The sequence below is a fragment of the Thunnus thynnus genome, chromosome 19, assembly GCF_963924715.1.
Source record: "Thunnus thynnus chromosome 19, fThuThy2.1, whole genome shotgun sequence".
Lineage (NCBI taxonomy): Eukaryota > Metazoa > Chordata > Actinopteri > Scombriformes > Scombridae > Thunnus > Thunnus thynnus.
Genome location: NC_089535.1, coordinates 27,337,843 through 27,361,779, shown reverse-complemented (window position 1 = coordinate 27,361,779; position 23,937 = coordinate 27,337,843). Strand labels below are relative to the sequence as shown.

Below are 23,937 nucleotides of genomic sequence, written 5' to 3'. Positions count from 1 at the left end.
TGGCATATTTGCATGAAAAATGATTGAAATGATAAATAATTATCAAAATAGTTGTTGGATAATTTTCTATTAAAAGACAAATCAATTAAACAACTAATCATCACAGCTCTGCTATACACATAAAGCCTGCACATAAAACATGGTATGATTATTCATCTTCTCAAATGTTACCTTTGTTTTATAGTCCACACTGCTAATGTCACTGTGTGTTGAATGTTTAACAAAACAGAGCTGTCACACTTTCTTTTAGCAGTCAGTCGTCCTTCTGCTGAAAGTCAGTGTAGGAGGTTTCATAAGTGACTCTCAGTCCTACTCTGAGGTAGGACTTGCTTTTTAAAGGAATAGTTCAACATTTTGGGAAAATGTTTATTTGCTTTCAAGAGCTACATGCTAACGTTGCTACCACTGTGAGGTGAATAAGCTAGCTGAGCATAAAGAGAAGCAGGGGGAAAAGGCTAGCCTAACTGTCATTTTTTACATTTCTGTTTGTGTATGAATTAAACAAATGAGATTAGAAAGTAGAAGAAGTAATTACTGAGTACTTTTTAGCTTTAGACAGAGCCAGGCAAGCTGTTTCCCCTTGCACCCAGTCTTTATGCTAAACCAAGCTAATCACCTCCTGGCTGTAGCTCAATACTGACATGAGATTGATATCCATCTCAGCAAGAAAGCAAACAAGCATATTTCCCAAAATGTCAAACTATTCCTTTACATTTCAGGGGGGATTCTTAGGAGAGAATCTGAGATTTGATAAATTCAGGCCCAGAACCGTAATTTTAAATACGACCAACCAACATGGAGATCCTTCAGCAGGGCAGAAATAACGTGTACGTGTATGTGTGTGGTATTGACACGGTTTGTAACTCTTCATTGTGCTGCTGCTCTTCACACATCATTACTTGGGAGTAACACACACATACACACACACTTCCTGTTGTTGTCTGTGAAACCTCATTTTAGAGTTAACCCTTTCACGTCAACTGAAGCACACAAACACAGGTTTATTATCGCTCTCTGTTTCACGTTTAGGAAGGTAAACCAGACAAGGAAGGAAGGAAGGAAGGAGGAAAGGAACAAAGGAAAGAGCAAGGAAAGATGGAAGGAAGGAAAGATGGGTGGGAGGGAAGGAAGGTAGGAACAAAGGAAGGAATTAGGAAAGAAGGAGGTAGGAAAGGACACATGTGACCAACACACGGAGTCTGTCTCTGTCTCGTCCAGGGAGGCAAACCGGACCTGAACACAGCTCTGCCGATCAGACAGACGGCGTCCATCTTTAAACAGCCTGTAACCAAGGTTACAAGTCACCCCGGCAACAAGGTGAAGGCAGACCTCCAGAGAGCGACTGAGCAGCCCAGACAGGTGAGAGGCTGACATGCACACGCACGTGCACATGCATGCACACGCACGTGCACATGCATGCACACATACACACACACACACACACACACACATACACTGGTGTCTGATATAATGGTAATCCCTGAGGGGTGAGGTCAGTGTGATTATGCAAGAGAGGATGGAGTGGAGGAAACCAGGTTGTCATGGGTGACAGAGGCCACTAGAGGGTGTTGAGGCATCATGGGAAATGGAGCATGACAAACAGAGTGCCAGTTTTCTGCAGGAAAGATGGTGTAAAGACTATCTCTTATCATATTTTATTTTCTTCAATGATTTGTCCACAAGATTTTGTATTTTGTCATCATAGTTTACTATATAGTATAGTAATGCAGTGTGTAATACTGTAGTATTATGTACCCTGCCCCAAAATGCAGTAACTACACATATGATCAAAATGAACTTAAGACCAGAATCAGACCTTTTGTCAGTGGTTTTACCATATAGAAATGACTACGCTATAAAAAATGTGTAATATTTGGGGAAAAAATGAAAAGAAACCAGACCACAGTGACTGAGCGCTGACTAGTTAAAGGACAGGTTCACAAATTTTCAATTTGTCTTAAAACAAGTCAGGTGCCCATATGAACAGTGACAGATTTTTTCTTCTCTGTAATCATTCATCCTGTTCATACTGACCATTAGAAGATCTCTTCATGATGCACTTAAGTGATGGAGGCCAAAATCCACAGTCCTTCTGTATTTAAAAGTTTATCTGAAGCTAATATGAAGCTTCAGCAGTGCAAATGAGTCAAATCAAGTAGATATCTTTCAACATTACAGTCTTTTTAGTGCCAAAGTTCCTCTTTTTGTTACTATACTTCCACCGCAGCTCAACAGGGAAACACTGAGGAAACACAAAGAGGGAATTTGATGCTAAAAAGACTGTAAATGTGTCAGATATTAGATACGACTAACTCAGACTGATGAAGCCTCATATAAGCTTCACATCAACTTCTGAATGCATTTTTGTGCAAAATGACTGTGTGGACACACTGTGTCACTTACACTTAAAGTACATTTGAAGGAGATCTTTTAATAGTCAATATGAAGAGGAGCAGAGACGTGCAGAGGATGCTAGAGGGGCAGGGACCTGGTGAATGTAAGTCATATATTCACTCTGTTTTAGGCCTAACAAAAATTTATGGCTCTTCAGCTGCTAAATGCTCCACTATGTTCAGCAGCTAGTCTACAGCTAACTGTGTCTGTCAGCTGTTTGGTGCAGTGGGTTCGGCCACGGTCATGTCAATAAAGCAAATATGAATTTGAGAAGGAGAGAGAGGAAACGAGCGAAAAGAGAGAGAGAGAGAGAGAGCGATGCTGCATGTTCTCATCAGCCAAATGTCAGCCTCGTTTCCACCCTGCCAAACAGGTGTGTGTGTGTGTGAGTGTGTGTATGTGTGAGTCTCATTATGACTGCAGAGCTGACACACTCTGACTTCTGTCTGCTCACTCATCTATTTTGTGGACCGCAGGACAAAGATAGTCTAGCTGGCTGCTACGATGGAGACTGAGAATTTTAAAGTGACTTTTAAGGCATGTTTCTTCTATAAGTCAATTACCCAGTTACATTCTGCCTGCTTAACTTTGTTGAATGTCATCCCAAACAATCAAATATTGTTTGTATTGTCTGGAATGTGTGACTCGTTTTCTGTAGGACAGGATGAGCATGGTAAGGTTGTTATGGTTGCATTTCATTACACTCTTCATCCTTGCAACACTTAAATCTGAATCCACTGAAAAAAATAAATCACAAAAAAATGTTCTCATCTCTGTCTGTGTGTCTCTCTGCAGCTATTTTGGGAGAGGAGGTTGAAAGGTCTCCGGTCGTCGGACGTCACAGAGGAAGTTCTGAGGACCATGGATCTGCCCAAAGGACTGCAGAGTGAGTTTTCAACATGAATCCACACCGAAACTACACTGTGCTCCAGTCCTGACCTCTGACCTGTGACCTGTCTGTCTCCTGCAGGTGTCGGTCCAGACTCCAGTGACGACACTCTGCTGTCAGCCATCGCCAGCGCCCTGCACATGAGCTCTGCTCCCATCACGGGACAGACATCTGTGGCTGCTGAGAAGAACCCGGCCATCTGGCTGAACACGTCCCAGCCGCTCTGCAAGGCCTTCACTGTCACTGACGAACACATCCGGTGAGAGATGCAGTCTTTTTCATCACATAACAGTCACCATTTCCACTTTTTCAACACTTCATTCAGTCGTTAGTGATATGTTTTTGTGGCTGCGATCGATATTCAACCTAGAAAAAGAAGAAGAATGTGTTTGTGTCAAGTTTGAAGGGATGGGAATGAATGTTACCTTCCTCCTCCGACCAGCAGGAGGAGCTGTTGCTCGCACCGGCTGAACCAGCCTTCAGCGTTGAGGATTGATTTGAAACAGTGATGACACTCATGGATGTAATCATTATTATATTGACAACAAAGACTATTGATGTCTTCGCCATTGCTGCTGTCGTTCTAATTATCACAAACAAACTCCCTTTTCATGCCCAGTTCTCATTTAATGAGTGATGACATCATCATCTTCATTGTCAGCATTCTCTTTTTCCCCGAAACTGCAGAGTTGTGAAAGAGCTTTTTCCTGATACACACGCTTTCTTTTCTGTGAATGAAAGAACAGGATGTTAATGTTCTTAAGAAGTGATTTATTCAGCAGTTACTGTATGTTTGCCTGAAACTAAATTTTCACACTCATTTGTTCTCGTTAATAGTTTCGAGCACACTTTCCTACTTGACATTCTTCTCTCAGCCTTGAAGCCTTGTAATATGAATCAAAGGGAGCTCCGCAGATTTTACACATCAGCGTGTTTCCAGGTGTTTGGAGTGCTAATGCATATGTGGAAAAAAAAGGTTGTATAAAGCCTGGCTCCAGAGGGAGCTGTGTGAAATCATGGGATGTCTCTTGAGTCAGCGTCAGCTGGGGATGAAGACTACAAGTTGAAATGAACTTGAAACAAAGAAAATGAAAACAATCTGGGGGTGTGAAGTTAGAAAGAAGTGAGGTTAGCAGACCTCTGTAGCCCTGCTCCTCATCTCTGCCTGAGGCTAGCAGCTCCAGGCTACGTTAACTGCTACTAGCATAACAAACTCAACTCTGTCTGAACTGTCAGCGCTTGACTTACATTGTGAGTAATGTAGGTGTCAGAGTTTTGGCGGCGTCAATTTGAAATCTTAACTGTCTATTGTGAGCTTGACAATGTTGCGGGAGAACAGTTCATAATCTGGGGAGTGCTCTTATAAGATTTAGGAAAATCCGCGTTTATTATTTTTTCAGATGTATTCAAGCTGATATATGGTCATCATGTTGCATCAGATGTCTTGGAGCTCATTCCTACCAGTTAATGTTAAATTCATGTTAACAGAGGTCGTTGGGAGGTCACAGACACACACACACACACACACACACACACACACACACACACACACACACACACACACATACACACACACAGCATGGCATACATTGCTTCTTTACATTAGTTTCTTCATGAAAGTATGATGTGATTTTATGCACAGCATAAAGCTGTTTATAGTTAGTTTACCTTAAAATGCTTTTTAAGGTGGTTAAGACTGGAGGATGCTAATTAATGTGTCTAAAGGTGAATGCTAACTGTTCTCAGTCATCAGTTCCAAAAGAGCTCAGAGAGACGGATGAAGGCACCATGTTGTTAGTAAAAACTGTTAAATATCAGAGACGCATGCAAAAATATAATTTCTTATTCTTTCCAGCCTCTGATAAAAGACTGAAGTGGCTGAATCTGGGGTCAGCCTGAGACAGATTAGATGAGTGCAGACTGATGCATGCTGGGTAGTTGAAGTAATCAGTTGTAGGGTGAGAGGAGGATGAGAGGGTGATGAGTGAGGAAACAGAGGATGAGAGACACAAATGATGAAGTATGAAGTAGGAGGACGAAGACAAGCAGTTTGCCGCCACAGTCACACTGGGAAATTTACACCCACAGGAGATTCAAAATAACATCCAGGTAGCTGCTCCAAGAGAGAAAAAACAGCTGCTAAATCAGTTAAAAGCTAAAAATGAGCATCATCTGCAGAAACATGCAGCTTACCTGCTTAAATACACCTGCTGTTAAAGGATCAGACCACTGATTTTACATTTTTAGTACATTTACCTCCATTATCCAACCAGCTTTAAGGCTTTCTATGGTTTAATTTGTGTTACCTGATGGGAAAAAAAAACAGATATTTAGTTCCTCCCAGTCAGAACCCTTACAGACTGTGACTGGCTCAATAATTTCACAGCGTGGTAGTGCAGTTTTTAAGCAAATGTTTCTCAAAAAGAAGTAAATAATGCATTTTTTGAGGGGACTATTTTTAGCAGCGGATGTGGTGCACTGTAGTGAGTGCGTGCGAGGCCGGGATGGCGGACTGAATGGGGGATTGACTCAAAAGTTCGATCATCATCTGTGTTCAACTCTTTTAAGCGATTGAGTTCTCAGATGCCGTAGCATCCTCGAACGCTCCATTATCATTTCTTCTTCTACAGTCCTGTGGCATACATTCAGGAGACAATTTGATTATTATTATTATTTTATTTTTTTTTTTTAAAGAAAAAAAAAACACTGAATGATCGACTCAGTTTTAAAATGCAAATAATCAAGGTTTGTTTTTATATAACTGAACTATCACTTTTAAATGTATAACTCTGAGGTCTGTATGTTCTTCCAGTAAGGAAGCAAAATTTAGCTTAATGTTTATGCTTCCACAAAAGACAAAAGAAAAGTGAAGTTTGACAGCTGATATTTCTTTTGTGTGTTATTGTTTATGTTGACATTTATTTTGACAGTGCTCTCCTGATGTCTATTTGTTATATAATAAATTATATTATTCATTATAAGATCAGACTTGTGATCAGCCGAGTCCCCATAAACCATATAAACAGTTACTACAGCCTGACAGCAGGGGGCACTGTGGACACACACACACACACACACACACACACACACACACACACACACACACACACACACACACACACACACACACACACACACACACACACGCATACACGCTCTGTGTGTGTGTGTGTGTGTGTGTCCAGTGGAAAACAGAGCAGAGAGAACAGCTGGGTGAAGCCATTACAGCAGAATCACTGGAATACATCACCACATCCTCCTCTCCTCTCCTGTCCTTTTTACTCTCCTTCTCTACTTTCCTCCTTTCCTTCCATCCTTCTCTCCTTTAACATTTCCTTGTCTCCTTACTTATTCTGCCCTTCCCTTCCTCTCTCCTTCCTTTTTCTTTACATCCCATTACTTCCTTTACATCTTCCTTGGGTTTTTTTTCTTTTATTCACTCCTTTCCTCCTTTAATTTCCTCCAACCTTCTGTCCTTCTTTTAATATTTCCTTCCATCATCCTTATCTTCTCCCATCCCTTTCTCATCTGTCGCCCCACTGCTCCAACCTTCCATATAATAATGCATTTTTGTCTTCCACCTTCCTTTGTTTTTCCATCTCCATCTTTCTTTTTTATTTTCACCCCCTCCTCCTCCTCCTCCTCCTCCCTGTCTTCTCTCCTCTTATATCACCTCCTTCCATCCCTCCTCCTCTCCTCCACCTCCTCCTTTTCTTATCTCTCCCCTCCATTAATTTCCAATTCTCTCCCTCTTCCCTCCTCTCTCTCTCTCTCTCTCCTCAGCCGAATGTGCTTGTCATCCTAAATCGCTCTCATTCCTCTCCTCTCCCCCCTCTTCCTATTCATCATCTCTCCTCCTCTTCCTCGTCTGCTACATCAGACTCACACATCTCTCCCTCTCTCTCTCTCTTTTTGCAGCCTCATCTCTCATTTAAGTTAATTTTTAACCTTTTTTGTCTTTTCTGTGTGTGTTTTCTTGTTTTTTTTACTTTTAATTGTTCTACAGCACAACCAAATGATTCAGTTTAATTAAAAAAAAAACATTTTCTCTCTCATTATCTATCTTTTAGTTTTCTTGTTATTCTTTTTTGTAGTTTTTAATTACATTTTAAAGGTGGAGTGCAGGACTTTTGTCTCCCCCTTCTGGCAATGAGAGTAATTACACAAACACTGTCGATGTGCTTCCGTCATAGTCTCTGCTGTAGTCTACTCCATCGAAAAATGACTAATTTCACTATCAGACCGTGAATCTTTGTTTGCTGTTGTTGTTATCTGTGTTTTTAATCCAGAAAATCTGGTTCAGTCTCAGACAACGGAGCTGATTCTGTCTCTTCTCTGTGTTTCTTTGTGTCTTTTATTGGTTTTGAAGAAAAGGTGGCGGATATATTCTCTATGTCTGCGACAGCAAACACAAACAAATACAAACGTCTGCTTTGAAGGGCCGATGGCGACAGTCGTCTGAGTTCAACACAAGCTGTTGATGTTCTTAAAATCAGATGTAAACACTGTTTTTCATTTTTTATTTCTGGTCAATTAGATGTTAGTCAGTACTGAGCAGCAGTTAAGTCCAGAGAAAAGGTTCTGGTGATCTGTGATGGGTGAACCATGTGTAACTTTTAAAAGCAGAAATAACAGACTTCCTCTTTCAAGTTAAAAACTGAATTCAGAAGTAATAAAACACATCTTTGCTCTTTATTCAGTACACTCAGCCTCACTTGGTCTGGTATGACCAGTAGCTTAGTTAGCTAATAGATATTGCTGTATCACTGACTTTACTGAGTCAGTTGTATTGATTGGCTCCTGATTGCATAGTACTCAGTTGCTAAGCTTTTAACCCAAACCAAGAGAAGTGATCACATCACTCCTCTTAGAGCCTCTTTACACTGGCTCCCAGCATGTTTTAGAATTATGTCTGACCTCTTACTGCCGTTTGAGCCTCAGGCAAAGGTCTTTTATCTGTTCCCTCCAGTTTTCAGAGGCCCGACTGAAAACTAGAGGGGACAGAGTGTTTGCAGTCAGAGCCCTGAGGCTCTGGAACAACATGCCTGAGGAAATCAGGTTGGCTGACTCTCTTCCTAAAACACACTTTTATAAGAGAGCCTTCCCAGATTTTACTACAGAGAGTTTGTATTTTCTTTGAACTTTCTTTAAAAATTTCTTTTGATTATTTTTCAAATTTCTTGTTTTATCTTACCCTTAATTGGTTTTATCAGTTTTTCTTTAAATCTAGTGATTTTATGAATTGTCTGTCTTATTTTTCTGCACTTGTGAAGCACATTGAAAAGTGCTCAATCGATTAATCAATCAATCAATTTTATTTAAAGTGCAGAATCACCATGCAGCATGGTCCCAATACACTTTACAGTTAAAAAGAATACATAGGACAAAACATACAGCAAACAATTTACAGTAATAAAAAATAAAAATGAAACAACCACATTAAGAGCATCAATGTTAAATGGATATTAAAAGGTGATGGGCCTGGCTAAGTTTTAGTGGAGACTGTAATGAAGTGAAGAAAGGCAGGTTTTCAGTCTTGATTTAAAGATTTCACCTGAACATGCTTCTTTAATATAAGATAAGGTGTTTCAGGTACAGGCTTGGTCTGTGGGGTTTGATAAATTTGGATTTGGCTTAAATTTTTCTTGATCTTTGTATTATAAAATAATATATAATATAATATATTGTGTATACTGTGGAATAGGATTTATAACTTCTGTGTATGTGTATGTGTATAGGGAGCAGGAGCTGAAGGTGTACCAGGCCAGGAGGAGTCTGGAGGAGGCGCTGATGGCCGACGGTTTGGCGCGGGCCGCCGAAAATACCCGAGAGCTGCTTGAGGGGAAGACAGTCTGAAGACAGACAAGTGAGATGGATAAATGTTTCTATTAATGTTCATGTTTATGATAACCAGCAGATTCATGCATCATCAGCAAGTTTAAAGAAGTATGTGAAATTTACATTATATTATGGTGTCCAACAAAAAAAAATGCAGATAGGATTGCAGAGGTGATAACTAACTTGTTGTCATGGTAACACAACCTGCTTTCAGGCAGGCGAGATAAGGTGCACATCAGTCAGAATATGAGAAGGAGAGCTGAAAGATTTGTCAAAGTTAAGAAACAGTGTTATAGTTTTGGGTTTTTTTCACATCATAATTACAGTAACTATCAATCCAACTAACAAGCTAACACAACACATATCTGTTCCACACACTGCAGCTTCCTGCTCACACAGATTCAGTCTCTGGATATTTGGAGAAGAAGAACGTTTGTGATGTTTTGTATGTGTGCTCAATGCTTCAGCACTGAAGTTCATGGACGTCGTTTCTTTATAATTCATCACCTCCGTCAGGTGACGAAGGTCACACTGTCACACTTCATCACCACAGGAAATAATATTTTTACCTTCATGTTAGCTGCTTGTTCAGTGACATTTTCACTTAGGATCAACAACAACAACCCTACTTAACAATTAATGTACAGAGCTTCTGAGGTAGTAAACTGCTGAACTATTGAACCACTATACTATCAAACTGTGGAACTACTAAACTACTAAAGTATTGCACCAGTAAACCGCTGAAATAATAAGCCATCAAAGTACTGAACTATTGAACTACTAAACTACCAAACTACTGAACTAGTATACTAAACTACTCAAGTACAGAACTACTAAATACTGAACTAGTATATTAGTAAACTACTCAAGTACATAACTATTAAACTACTAAACTAATATACTTGTAAATTACTGAAGTACAGAAACACTGAACTACTAAAAACTGAACTAGTATTATTGAGCTTAACCTACTGAATTATTTAACTAAACTTCCAAACTACCAAACTACTGAACTAGTCAACTACTGAAGTATATGACCATTAAACTACTAAACCACTGAGCTAGTAAACTTCTTAACTAGTAAACCACTGCATTAGTATACTAGAAAACTACTGAAATACATGAATGTTGAACTACCAAACTACTGAACTAATATAATAATAAACTACTGACTAATGTATAGAAGCACTGAACTATTGAACTACTAAACTACTAAGTTAGTAAACTTCTGAAGTAGTAAACTACTAACTAATGTATTGAAGTACTAAACTACTGAACTACTAAAGCACAGAACAATTGAACTACAACTGAATCTACTAAACTACAGAATCTACTAAAGTACAGAACAACTAAACTAGTGATTGACTAAACTACTGATGAACTGAAGTACTTAAGCACAGAACTTTAAAATTTAAAATTAGTGAGCTATTGATCTACTAAACGACAGAATTAATAAGGCACTGAACAACTGAACTAAAGTAGAAAAATAATGAATGACCAAACTACTGAGTACGACTGATTTGATACTTGTACTGCAGTTTCAACTTGAGGAAAGTTACAGATCGCAGCTTTTAATGTCTGGAGTGATACAGAGGCAGAACCAATCTGCTCTTTCAGAAACCTTGTCAGTGTGTGTGTGTGTGTGTGTGTGTGTGGGTGTGTGTGTGGGTGTGTTGTGAATACTGATGGGGTTCTCGGTGTCTGATTGAAACTCAGCCATGCAGCAGACCAGCAGACTGTGTGCATGTGTGTGTGTGTGTGTCCCTGTGTATGTGATTGATGGGCTGTGGGCTTATTGTGTATTGAAGTGTTAATGGTTAATGTGATATCTGTGTGTATGTGTGTTGTATGACAGTTTGTTTAGTTATTGGTTATATTTCACTCTGCGGAGCCTGTAAACAAAACCAGATTAAAAAACATTTACTTTCAGAAGTTCACACATCCATCCATCATTCCTCCATTTCCCAGCTGCTTATCCGGGTTAGGGTCGCCGTGGCAACAGGGCAGCACAGCGGGCCAGAGAGAAAAGGTTTTGCAGCAGAATTTGAGATCTGAGGGGGTTTTTTCCATAAAGGAGGCTCGGGAGAAAAAAGAAGAGTGTCATCTGATGACTGAACTACAGCTGGGATCAGTTCAACTTAGATGTGACTCCAGGTCATATTAATTCTATATTAAGTCCAGCTGCTGCCTTCAGAGGATTCAACATCAGAGTGCCGTTTGTACCAAGGATGGCGCAATAGGAAAGATCACGGGTCAATAAAATCAAACAGATTCAGCCTCTGCAAATTTCATGACAATCTGCTCAGGGTCCCACTCTTAAAATTTATCCAAACTAACTTAACTTTAAAGACAGTTGGAGGACTCATTTGTTCATACTGGCTAGATATCTTGAATTACAACGTGTCTATATTTTGAAATTAAGGCAGCATGTCAGTTACTTGTATCTGAAAAACTTCATGCTTGGAGTGTACCTTGAAATGGGGGAGACCTGATATATGCCTCCTCTGATGTCATTTTCAGTCAGCACAGAAGCTGTGGTATCATATCGATAGAAGAAATCTGTTGATTTAAAAGTTATTTCTGTTAGTTCACTAACAACAACCTGCACAGCTGCATCCATCTCATCCATGAATGTCACCATTTTTCTGGACCTTTTTCTGTCACTATTTTTCAAGCATCCAGCTAGGTAGCTAGCTAGCAGCTAGCTAGAGAGAGTATTTCCCTATTCTAAGAATGCTGCCTTCAAAACTCTGCTTGGGAAACCGCTGTCACTGAGCAAACAACAGGTCTTTTTCATTCTCTGAACAAATCTTCTTTGGGCAGCAGAAATCAGAGGTCTGGAACAAGGCTCCGTAGGTTTTGTGAAACTGTGGCAAAAAGTGGCAATTAAATGATATAGTTAAATGCTGAAAAAGTAGTGTAACGGTCATTAAGTCAGTGAATTGACTCAGTAACCTCAATTACACAGCAATATCATTCTTAAGTTTGCTAACATTAGCTAACAGTACACACCACAAGTGGTTACCAGACCAAATAAAGCTGTAGCAGCAAAACCTGAGTGTTACTGAATTCAGCACGGTTGTGTTTTATTGCTTAGAAATCCAACTTTTCCTTTGTAATTTTTCTTCAAAAATTACACGTTTTGCTTTAAGTAATTTTTGCAATGACAGCTGCAGGACCATTTTAAGCCAGCTTTGAGGAGCTAAAAAATCCAGGCATGGGTCAAATCATCAACAGTCAAATCAAGCTAACTGAGTTTTTCCCAGACAAAGAACAGGGTTGAGATACCTCGATCTGGTGTTAGACAGACTGATCTGTGGGCTCTGCCTCTCAAGGGGCAAAAAGACACATTTATTATAGTGACTTTAATGACCCCATGACCTTTCCTGTAGCACCACTCTCAGGGCAAGCTTTACATTTTTAGCTCCACTACTGATGAGGCTCCAAGAATAACTAAATCACCAGTTTGCTGTTTGTTCTGTCAGACACACATTATATTTTTTAGTAAGTGCTGCTGTAGCGATATGTCTGTCGTGATATACACTTTCTGTTGTTAATAGAAGCTGCTGTTGTGTGTGTTTTGTCAGATAGACGGTGTGTGTGTCTCCGCTCTCTGATGTTTCCTTTAAAAGCTGATAGATAAGAAGGCGTTTTTTAAAGCACATTTGTTTTCTGTGGAGGGAAAATCGTCCATTAATGCAGATTTATGCAGATTGGCTAGATGGAAGTCGTTTGGGCGAAAAGAGCTGCTGAGAGTCGAGGAGTGATTACTAATGGGTTTTTATAGCTGGACCACAGAGAGAGGGCAGCGGCCAGACGTTGTGTGTGTCTGTGTGTGTGTGTATGTGTGTATGTGTGTGTATGTGTGTATATGTGTGTGTGTGTGTGTGTCTCCTGGGCTGCTTTCTAGCCGTTGAAACAACCATTTTAAATCTTTGCAAAAAAATTCTCAGACTGTTCGGTTTGTTTCCTGCTGCTGTGACTCTTGTTGCTGCTTCCTGATAATTTATTTATGTGGGTTTTATGGCTGAGTTGGTTTCTTCCGTTCTTTCTCTTGTGTGACTCTTTATGTTGCATGGAACAGTAGGTGGTAGTGACACCCTGATGCTGCTTCTACACCGCAGAGAAAACGTAAAATAAAAGAAGCACGTGCAGAAACCAGCAGTTTGTTGTTAAAATAAGTTTGTCAGTGGTGAGGAAAGTGTTCAGATCCTTTACTAAAGTAGAAGTAGCAATACAACAGTGTAAACATATTCCATTAGTAAAATTAGGTAGGAAAGTCCTGCATTCAAGAAGTTTTTTAATTTTAGTAAAAGTACAGAAGTACTGCAGTATCAGCAAAATATACTGAAGTATCAAAAAAAATTGGTCCTGGAACCCTACTGATACAGGATTTTGGCCTTCACTGTTCAATATCATCAACGTTTTGAGAGTTAAAAAAAAAAAATCTGATGCTGTGTAAATATATGTATCAGATTTGACTCAGCATCAGCAGTATCAGCAGATAGCTGAACTCAGATCTGCGCCAGAAAAACTTGATTTGGACAGAGAGAGATGCTCTGAACCAAGCAGAACCTGCCTCCTCATCATAGAAGTAACACAACTTATTTGTTTATTTATTTTTGTTATGGTGAGTTTTTCTGTCTGTTCAAATTATGTGTGTATAAAATAACTTTATTTTTTCATTTGAAGTGGAATTACTAAAAACAACATACACACAAACACACTGAGCTTGGTCAGACATATGCCTGCATCTATACAACTCTTACAACAATGTTACATATTAAATGGGTTTGGTGTACAGTGCTCCACATTACGCTGTGTGGCTGAATAAGAGTGCAAGACTGAGAATAAAGCAAAAATAAAAACTGATATCCATCTCCTCATCTGATTCTGGGGAAGACAGGGAAGAAGATTTCACTAAATGCTAGACTGTTCCTTTAAATGTGCAGACGGGTGTTTTTATCTGATCGAGACTAAGGATTCACACTGCTGACTGAGAAGACTCTGACTGTTTGATACAGACACAGTATCAAACACACACACAGTGTGTGTGCGTGTGTGAGAGAGTGTGTGTGTGATTATTAGCTGTGTATCTTGTAATTTCCAGAGGAGCTGATTCAGACTTCTGCAGCATTTTTCAGCTGCTGGTAATTTGCGGATGTTGAGACACAGAGAATTATCTGCTTCAAAGTCACTCACAAGGCTGATAACTGCTGAGTGTGTGTGTGTGTGAGCGTGTGCTGTCAGTCAGCTGAATTGCCTCGATTAAGCAGCAGATTATCAGGATTTTCTAATTATTAGGGAGTAATTAAGACTGAGCCGAGGATTATCGGACTGAAACATGAAAATACCGAAATGCTGAAGGGAGAAAACATTCAGATACAAACACACTAATACACTGAAACAGCACAACAATGAAACAGTGAAACAAAAGAGTTCATCATGAAGTGTGTTTGGTGGATTTAGCAACACCTCGATTTTCCTAATGAAAGACTAGAGGATGCACATCGGCACAATGAAGGATTACTGGAAATGAAAATGAAAAAAACTGGCTCTGTTTAGCAAGATAGAATGATTCAAAATGGAATGAAGGGGGGTTTAAAATGAGGGAATGAAAAAATGAGGGATTCAGAATGGAAAAGTGATTGAAATGGCACAAAGAAATATTCAAAATCAGAATAAAGGATTCAAAATGGAAAGAGAAGGAATAAAATGGCACAATGAAGAATTAAAAGTGAAAATATAAGGGGATTCAAAATGGCACAGTGAGAGATTTAAAATGTAAAGGAGTAGGGATTCAAAGTTACATATTAAGGATTTAAATTGTAAAGGAGGAGGGATTCAGAATGGTAGAATAAAGGATTTAAATCGGAAGGGTGGTGTAAAAACGGCACATCAAGAGAATCAAACACGAGGAGAGATTCAAATAGCACAGCAAATTATTTGAATTATTATTTTTATATTAAATAGAAAGAAGGGATTCAAAATGGGAAAGAGGAAGGGACTAACATGGCACAATGACAGATTCAGAATGGAATGAAGGAGGAATTCATCAAAGTAATAAATGATCCAAAATGGGACAATAAGGGGTTCAAAATGAAAATGAATGATTCAAATGGGATAATAAGGATTTAAAATGGAAAGGAGAAGGGATTCAAAAAACAATGACACAATTATCGATTCAAAATGACACAATTAGATATTCAAAATAGAAAAGACAGAGTAGCAATGGTACAACAACTGATTAAAATGGAAATGTATTGGAAATGGAAAGGAGGGAATCAAAATGGCAAAATGAAATAAAACGGAAAGACAAGTTTAGTGGACTGCTAGGAAAACCAATTTTCCAGCAGTCTGGAGGAAACCAGAAAACCAGAAACTGTTTCTTTCAGTTGATTGGGACGTTTCCATCATGTATTTGTTTTAAATATGGGAGTTAGAATGTGCTGACGGAGGCGTCTGTGCAGCTGAGAGGAGGACAGGGAGGAGGAGGAGGAAGAGGAGGAGGAGAACATGATGCCATTTGATATCACTCCTGCTCTCCTGCTGCGTGAACGCTTCACTCTGGTGTTTTATGTATAATTAAAATGTTTTCTGTGCAGGCGATAGGCCTCCGTGTACCAGCCGTCCTAATTATAGCCCCGCCCCCCTCGTTAATGCAGCAGAAGGGAGGAGGTGTCAAGGGGTTAATGGAGAAGCTAATGATTAGCATGGAGGCTCTCCACATTAATTGGACTTTTTTTTTTTTGTCTAGAGGCTGATGTTTATTGTTCTGCATGAGGTGGGAGGAACCCAGCAGAGAGATAGTTTGTGCTGCAGAGTGTTTTTATTAAGTGGATTTTATTAAGACAAGCTTAACGAGTCAATTTGGGTTTAATAGAAGAAGGAGGTAGGAGGCAGAGTTTTGTTCAGAGGTCTCTGAAGGGAACCTCACAATTATATTCACCCTTTATCTGCCAGTATGAGACATCAGAGAGGACCTGAGTACTTATTAACACACACACACATGTGAGGACCCTCATTGACATAATCCATTTCCTGACCCTGACCTAAACCTAATCCTAACCTTAACCTGAAAAAAGTAAAGTAAGTTTATTAAACATGACTAAAAAAGAGATGAACCTATACCAAATGAAACAAAGGACAGACTGGTTGACTGCTGAAGCTTTGTGGGTCGCACTTAGACCAGGTGAGCTGAATCCTCCTAATCATCTGCCTCTGCCCACCTGGCTCCTACAGGTAGAGGCCAAGGAATCCTGTCAGGAAAGTTTGCCAAAGATGTCAAAAATGTCCCCACCTACCAAAGAGGGCCTCACTTTGGATAATTGTCATTGAACCATCCTCACATACAAAAAAAGTCCTGATTTTCCTTAAATGTCCTGTAATTGTCCCTCACAAAAACAGATGCAAAAACATCCTCAATCTCCAAAAAAGTCCTCACTTTCCAAATGTCTTTCAATTGAATGTGATCATATTTCCTGATTGACAGCAACACATAAAGCCTAAGGCCGCATTCAGACCAAAACTGGCAGTGCAGCACTAGGGTACATGGGGTCTACGATGGTGTGGGCGTGTTGTTTGAGGTACTAGTGAGACAATAAAAGAAGATCCAGGAAGAAGAATTGAAGTTACAGAAACCAGAACACTGCAAAGCAGTTTGTAATACTCATGATCATGGCAGCAAATGTTTTATCTTTCATCGCAACAATCGCGAGGTTGAATAAGGCATTGAAGTAATCCACCAGGAATGTGCACTTGCATGTATGTGATTTGCCATTGTGGCACCTTGCTGGATGAAGTTGGGTTGCGTTGCAGCAAAAGTTGAGCCTGGTTCAACAGTTTTGCTGGACCAGATTGAGTTGGGATTTTTTTTTTAAGCCAGTCAGCTGATAGAGTGAACATTAGGCTGTTAAACATGTTGTTAAACTATCAGCAACAATAACTCTTTTTCTCTCTCTGTCTCTTTTCTAGAGTTCCTCTGTTCACCAGCCTCAGGTCTATCATCATCATCTTCATCTTAATCCAGACAACAAACCAAAAACAGACCCTGACACAGACTGAAACATCACCTGATCCGTTGTCTCAGTGGGTGATAGCTTCAACCTTCCCGTTAAAGAAACCTTTTCCCAGGATGACATCAAACCGGACATCTGTCAGCCTCTGGAAACTAATGTGATTTTCCAGATCAGCAGCAGCAGCAACGAGGGGAGCAGCGACCACAGAAATAATGACATCAGCAATGACAGATATTACAGCAACACCAGTTTCAACATTAATACGGCAGCAAACAACAGTTGCAGCAACAGAAACTGCCATATAGGAACATAAGGAGCAACAGCAGCAATAAGTTGAGTGTACCAGCTCAAAGCAACAACCGAAGCCTTTAATCCTCTCAGTGATTTCTCATCTGTACAAACTTAACAACAAGCGCTTATTTTGTCTCAGTCTTCAAATACTAGTTTTCTTTCTTTTTTTAATATAAAACTGATGAAAAAATGCTGAAGAGCAATTCCCTCATTAAACCCAAAGTCAGGTTGCAAACTGCTGGACGGCTTTTGCTAACTCTACTAACCCTTATTGTGCTCTTTGATGATTTTGGTTGTTTGTGGTGTCAGATTGTCGTCAGTTTTTTCTTTTCTTTTTTTTTTTTTTTTTAAAAGGTCTTCAGGGGTTTTAATTAAATAATGAGAATTTACATGAATATGAAATAGATGAGTTGCTTATTTAAGACAAATTTTATACCTTGAGAGAACATATGTGTACATTTCTTGGACTGGAGTCAATAAATGATTATATTCACAATTGTTAGTTGGTACTTTTTCAAAATCTGTTGATATATGACTGTGTTTATGATGATGATGATGATGATGATGATGACGATGTATGACATTTCAACCTTTAAGAATAGCTCATCATTTTGGGAAATATACTAATTTGCTCAGGACATGATTAGCCTAGCTTAGCATAAAGACTGGTAGCAGCAAATCAAGTAGCCTGTCTCTGTCCAGAATTAAAAAATACACCTACCAACACATCTAAAGCTCCCTATTTAACTCTGTATCTTGTTTTTAAAAACCTGTACACAGACAGAAATGTTAAAAGTGTATGGTTTTAGGGGAATTACATGCTTGAACTATTTCTTGGCAAACAGCAGCTGGGTGCAATGAGTCCTGCAGTCTTCCTGTCACACTGAGGTTGCCAGGTTTGGGTCCATTGCACCTGTGCAGAGACCAAAACTAAAACCTGTGCTTACAGACTGTATCTGGCAATCTGTGCTTGAGCTGGAGATGTTAGTTCCAACAAGTCCTCCACACTAAATTACAAGATACTGTATGTTGTTGATCCATGCACTCCAGAATGGAGACATATAGAAGTGTGTTCTGATCTCATGCCCTATCAACAGGACGACATCAATAAATATGTATGTATGGTGTGACAGTGCTGTAGTTGAGATTTGGTTAGGTTTAGGCCAATTTTCTGTGCAGCATATCCCCTAATAGTTCAGCACTCTTTTTCTGGGTGGTATGAAAGCCACCTGAGGAGTACAGACATCACTATCTGCATGTCAGTAGTCCGATGGTGCGCTTCACACCTGGGTGTGCACGAGCATGCCCATTACCTTTCCTCTGTGCTCTGCGGGTTTGTAAAGGTTGTGAAGACCTGGTGCCTGAGGGGGATGCCATTGTCACCTGCAAGTTATAAATTAGATTAATGTTACACCAGGCCTGAATGGTAAGAATTTCTATAATGAACTGATGCTATTCCCATAGAGTGCAAGCTGACTCAATTTCGAAACAATCCAATCACCAGAATAAACATTGGCAATGTAAGTTTCTGCAAACCACGGATATGTTGAATCTCTACGTTTCAACACTGACATTTTAAGCTTTTTTTGTTATTGAACACCACATTGAATAGCCGTTATCAGTTGCATAATTACATTTTCTAGTGTGACAACATTGTGGTTAAGATCTGGTTAAGTATAGGCACAAAAACCACTTGGTTAAAGTTAGGAAAAGATCATGGTTTGGGTTAAAATACCCAGTTTTATTGCCAGAAAAACAGCTGGATATGTCCCGACGTGTCTAAAAGTACCCGGTTTTGTCCGTTGAAACTGGAAGGGAGTAGGTGCTGATGCTTTTGCAACTTAGTGCCATGAAACTAACTCTCTAGCCAACCACCCAACCCTCCTCCTCATGGGAGTGAGCTCATATAGGTCACCTGAAGTACGTCACTGTCCTTATGATACATATTGTAGAAATATTGATTATGCTACATATTGAAACAAAGAGATTCAATGCCTCTGTGGCTTGCAGAAACGTACAATGCCAACATTTAATTCTGGTGACTGGGCTGTTAGAAATTATTTATTCTGAAAGAATAAATGGAAAACAGAATAATAAGTCGGCTGGTCCTCAGTGGTTTTACTGGTTCAGGTGTTAACTGCCAACTGAACACAGCACAAGCCCACAGCTTATACACCTGCACGTTATCTCCTGCCTTTTATACTCAAAATAGTAATGCTTGAAATTGAATGGGGGTGTCTGTTAACATGCAAAATAAAGTGCATGCATATAAAATAAAAAATTAAAAAATAAAAACTTGGCAATTACATATAAATATCATATGTGCCACATTAGCTATTAACTGACCAAGTGATCACCCATCACTCACAGCGCCAGTCTGTCCCCCACACTGCTAAGCGTCCGAGTAAAAGAGTCATGTTGAGCCAAGTTTTTAGATGGTGTGCACTTAATTGTGCTGACTACATTTGGACATTGCTGAAAGCTGCTTTGTTGTTGTCACCCTTCTCCCACAGTGTGGGGAATCCTGATGTATCATTTTAATTATACCATCTATTCTGCAGGTGTTACTGAACTAAAGGAGAGCTGTGATATTCCAGACCAGACAGAGTTTAAATAATTGAATTCCTTCCTAAAACGGATTCAGGCATAAAACATTAAACATTATATGATCCTATCACATAACTATCAAACTCCCTACTGGCCAGCTCTCTTTGGAAACCAGTGTTGCCAGAAATCATAAGGTGGTCAGTTGCATCTGTACTGTGATGGCACGGCTCCGTCAGGTTGGTCTGTCTAAAGCTGGATGCAGTTCAGTACATACATCCAAGAGCATGGCTCTAGGGAATCCAAATCGGCTTATTAGCCAGTTATTATGGGCCGGGAAATCTTCACCCATTCTCTCTAAATCCTCTAACAGGGCCAGTGCATCCATCACACAGTATTATGCACCATTGTTACTGTCATATGTATATGTTTAAGGAAATCAGAGCGATTGCTTCACACTTGCCTGGAATTTAATTGGGTCGCACTAATTAGAAGTATCCACCATAATAGGGTGTCTTTTGAAAATAGAACAGAATGACTAAATAAACACAGCATAAAGGATAGGTTCACACATTTTTAAGTATATCTTAAAACAATGCAAGCATATGTACATTAAAAGAGTTACTGGTCCCTGTAATTGTTCCTCCTCGCCACACTGGTTGTTAATACGTAAGTGATAATTTAACTGATGGGTGTTAAAAATCCACAGTCTTTGTACAGGAAAAAAAAACTGCATTCTAAAGTTCAGCTGAAGCTTAAATGAGGCTTTAGCAGTCTGAGTCAGTCGAATCAAGAGGATATTACATTAGTTTTGGCTGATCTTTAGAATTCATTTTTGCACAGAGTGAGGACTGTGGATTTTGTACCCCAACACTGACATTGGATTTACAATAGGAAAGGATCTCTCAACAGCCGTCATGGACAAAATGAACAATTACAGCAAATAATAATGCTTTGACTGTGCAGATGGGTATGTGCATATCACTGACTTGAACAAGCATAAATCTATCCTATCACCACTGGCCTGTATGTCAAGTTTTACAAATCTCAATTTTTACATGGGAAGTGTTGTACACATCTTTCAAGCCCTGTTTTGTGTGTGTAACAGTTATAAATGAGGCCCCAGGGATGTGACCATGTTAAAGGTGCTGGTGATGAAACGTGATCATTTATGGAAACACATAACAGCCTACAATCTTCTGGTTTCAAGGTTTCTACAAGATGTTGGAACCTGGCTGCAGGGATTTTTTTTCGCATTCAGCCAAAAGAGCATTAGAAGTGAGTTGGCTCGTCCACATACTTTTGGCCATTAAGCATATGTGACGAAAATGTTGGCCAAACAAATGGATGCTTTATTGAATCTGGAAGACATACTGTACATGTGTAGATCCATTAGGTGGACAGTTGAAATCATTACATTAACTAACCCCAGATAAAATGTGTTATTTAGTTCAATTTAGTGATTATTTCATTTTCTGTAAAGCAAAACTGGATTTTTTATTTTCTTCTTTACACATTTTCTTTTTACATATTGTTGCTGTCTCTTCTGTCAGACTTTCCTCTCTCGTCTTCCAGTAAAGAACTGTGTAACCTCTGACGTTTTTAGGGGTTTTTTTTGCTTGTAGCAGCAGAGTAATGACATGTTTAACTGCCAGACATGGATTGGTAGGTTGTCATCTATCTCAGCATCTTCTGTCCAGATTGTCATGAAATTTCCTGATCCCGTTCCTGCTCTCCAGAGAATGAACCCTTTAGATTGTAATGACCCTGTGACCTTTCCTCTAGCACCACCCTCAGGACAAACTTTACACCTTTAGCTCCACCTGTGGCAAAAGCTCTAAGAATAGCTAAATCATCAGCGTGTTTGTTCTGTCAGACATTTGGCACAAACTGTTCTCAGTCCAAATGTTAAACTATGTTTGTATGACTATATATGTGTGGTGTTTTTGTCTATTTGTATGTATGTGTGTGTGTGTGTTAAAGACAGAGAGAGACAAACCAGTCTGCCAGCTCTGCTCTCATTTGCATCTGTTAATGGCCCTATGATGCCAGTTTCTGATCACTGCAACTACACATTTAAATTCCTGCTTCATTGCCAGATGCTCCTCTCTCTCTCTTTCTCTTCTCTCTGTCTCTCTCTCTCTCTCGTCCAGGGATTCCTGTTTCCATCCTGTAACAGCAGCTCTGTTCGTGCTCTGCATCAGAAAACACTGGCTGAGGTTAAACTGGAGGCATGAAACTGCTCCTGGTAATGATGCTTTAGTTGGACATGATTAAGCTTGTACTGTATATTTATGTTCAAACATAACAGCCATGAACATGTAACCCCACCACATGGACATTACATAAAATGCTGCTATAACAACCTTCATTCTTCTGCGTGTGCTTACCGCAGGATGTTGGAACCTGGCTGCATGCAGGGATTTGCTCCCATTCAGCCACCAGAGTATTTCAGTCAGAGACGCTTACATCAAAGAATTGACAATTTACCGTATAGCAAATGGGCAGAGAGATTTGATTAAAAGGCTCTACTCTTTGAGGGTGTTCTTAAAGAATGCAGCAACAGGGAATTCTCCTGGTGAGATAACCCCCCCTTAACAAACACATGTATGAATATTAGATCGTAGTGAAGTCAAAAATATGAAAAGCTTAACACATAAGGAGGATGGTTGGGGTGGTCGTAAAAAGTGTGTATAAACTCTTTAGTGGCTCCTGATGGAGCTGTGTAAAAACTAATAAATTGCCTCAAACGATGTCACTTGAGTCAGCGTCAGTTGGGGCTGAAGACTACAAGTTAGAAAGAAGTGAGGTTACCAGACCTCTGTAGCCCATTTTTTGGACAGTGAAGACCTTTTGTTCAGTAACCTCTTCAAAAAATTGAGGGTTAAGACTTGGTTGTAGGGTTGAGGTTATATTCAGGTTTAGATTAAAGTCCCAGTGAAAATACAGTTCAAGCATATTTAGCTTCCATGACACGATGCATTAGTGAAACAGTAAATTTCAAAGACACATAGAGCACTTGAAATGCTTTTATCTCATCACACCTTGATTATTGCAGCAGCCTCTTCACTTCATAATCAAAAATCTATTGACTGACTGCAGAACTCAGGCTTGTACTGTGACCAGTATCATCCATTGGCTCCCAGTATGTTTAAAAAATTATTTTAAGATCTTAAACTATAACAGTAAAATTGTGAGCCGTAAAACCACGACAATGAGCTGAAAGACCCTAAAACGCTGTGCAGAGCTGAGGGGAACTGCAGTATGTAATTATCTGTGGGTTTGTCAACATGAGCGACCACTTTCACATACACAGTCATTTGCTCCATTGTTAATATACACATATCAATTATAGCAGCTTTAAGGGTAGGGTTAGGGGTTACAGAATGTATTATATCACTGCCAATATGTGTGTGTGTGTGTGTGTGTGTGTTTGTGTGTGTGTGTTTGTGTGTGTGTGTGTGTGTGTGTGTGTGTAAAACCATAATTTGTCCTGGTTATTTTTGGATGTCACATCTGACTGGTTCCATCAAAACAAACAGTTCAGCAGGTTTTGTTCACTCTGCTGCTTCACTCTGATGATAGAATAACTTCCTGTTTGTTTCTGGAACTAAAATGATAAAATGTCATTAAAGTAAATGAAGTTTGGGTTTGTTAGGTGTAAACATAATAAAAATGGCTACATGACAGTTAGCTTCAGAAAAATCTGCTTTATATTGTTAAACAAACATAACTGTCATGTGACCAATTAATCAACTGAATCAGTTGAAAGCTATTTGTAATCAATTAGTTGACAAGGAATGTATAAGAAATGCACCTAGAAAATAACATTTAGAAATGTAAGGTTGCATTTCATATTCTTGGTTTGTGTAAACTCCACAGACATAGCCTCTATATTCCCGCAGCTGGAAAACTTTGGAAAGTATTCAACACTTCGGATGTTTGACACATGGACATGCTGGA

The 23,937-nt window shown here is 39.4% G+C and overlaps 1 protein-coding gene across 1 annotated transcript in view; it reads left to right on the top strand.

Annotated features, from left to right (window-relative positions):
* The window catches only part of mbd2 (methyl-CpG binding domain protein 2), a 29,044-nt gene extending 11,118 nt beyond the window's left edge, over nt 1-17,926 (top strand). Inside the window, exons 3-7 of the mRNA XM_067573990.1 lie at nt 1,219-1,359; nt 3,190-3,280; nt 3,365-3,542; nt 9,022-9,149; nt 17,096-17,926. Of these exons, the coding sequence (XP_067430091.1) occupies nt 1,219-1,359; nt 3,190-3,280; nt 3,365-3,542; nt 9,022-9,139 (528 nt within the window). The 3' untranslated portion in view covers nt 9,140-9,149; nt 17,096-17,926. The remainder of the gene's footprint in view (nt 1-1,218; nt 1,360-3,189; nt 3,281-3,364; nt 3,543-9,021; nt 9,150-17,095) is intronic.
* The last annotated feature ends 6,011 nt before the right edge of the window (nt 17,927-23,937 follow it).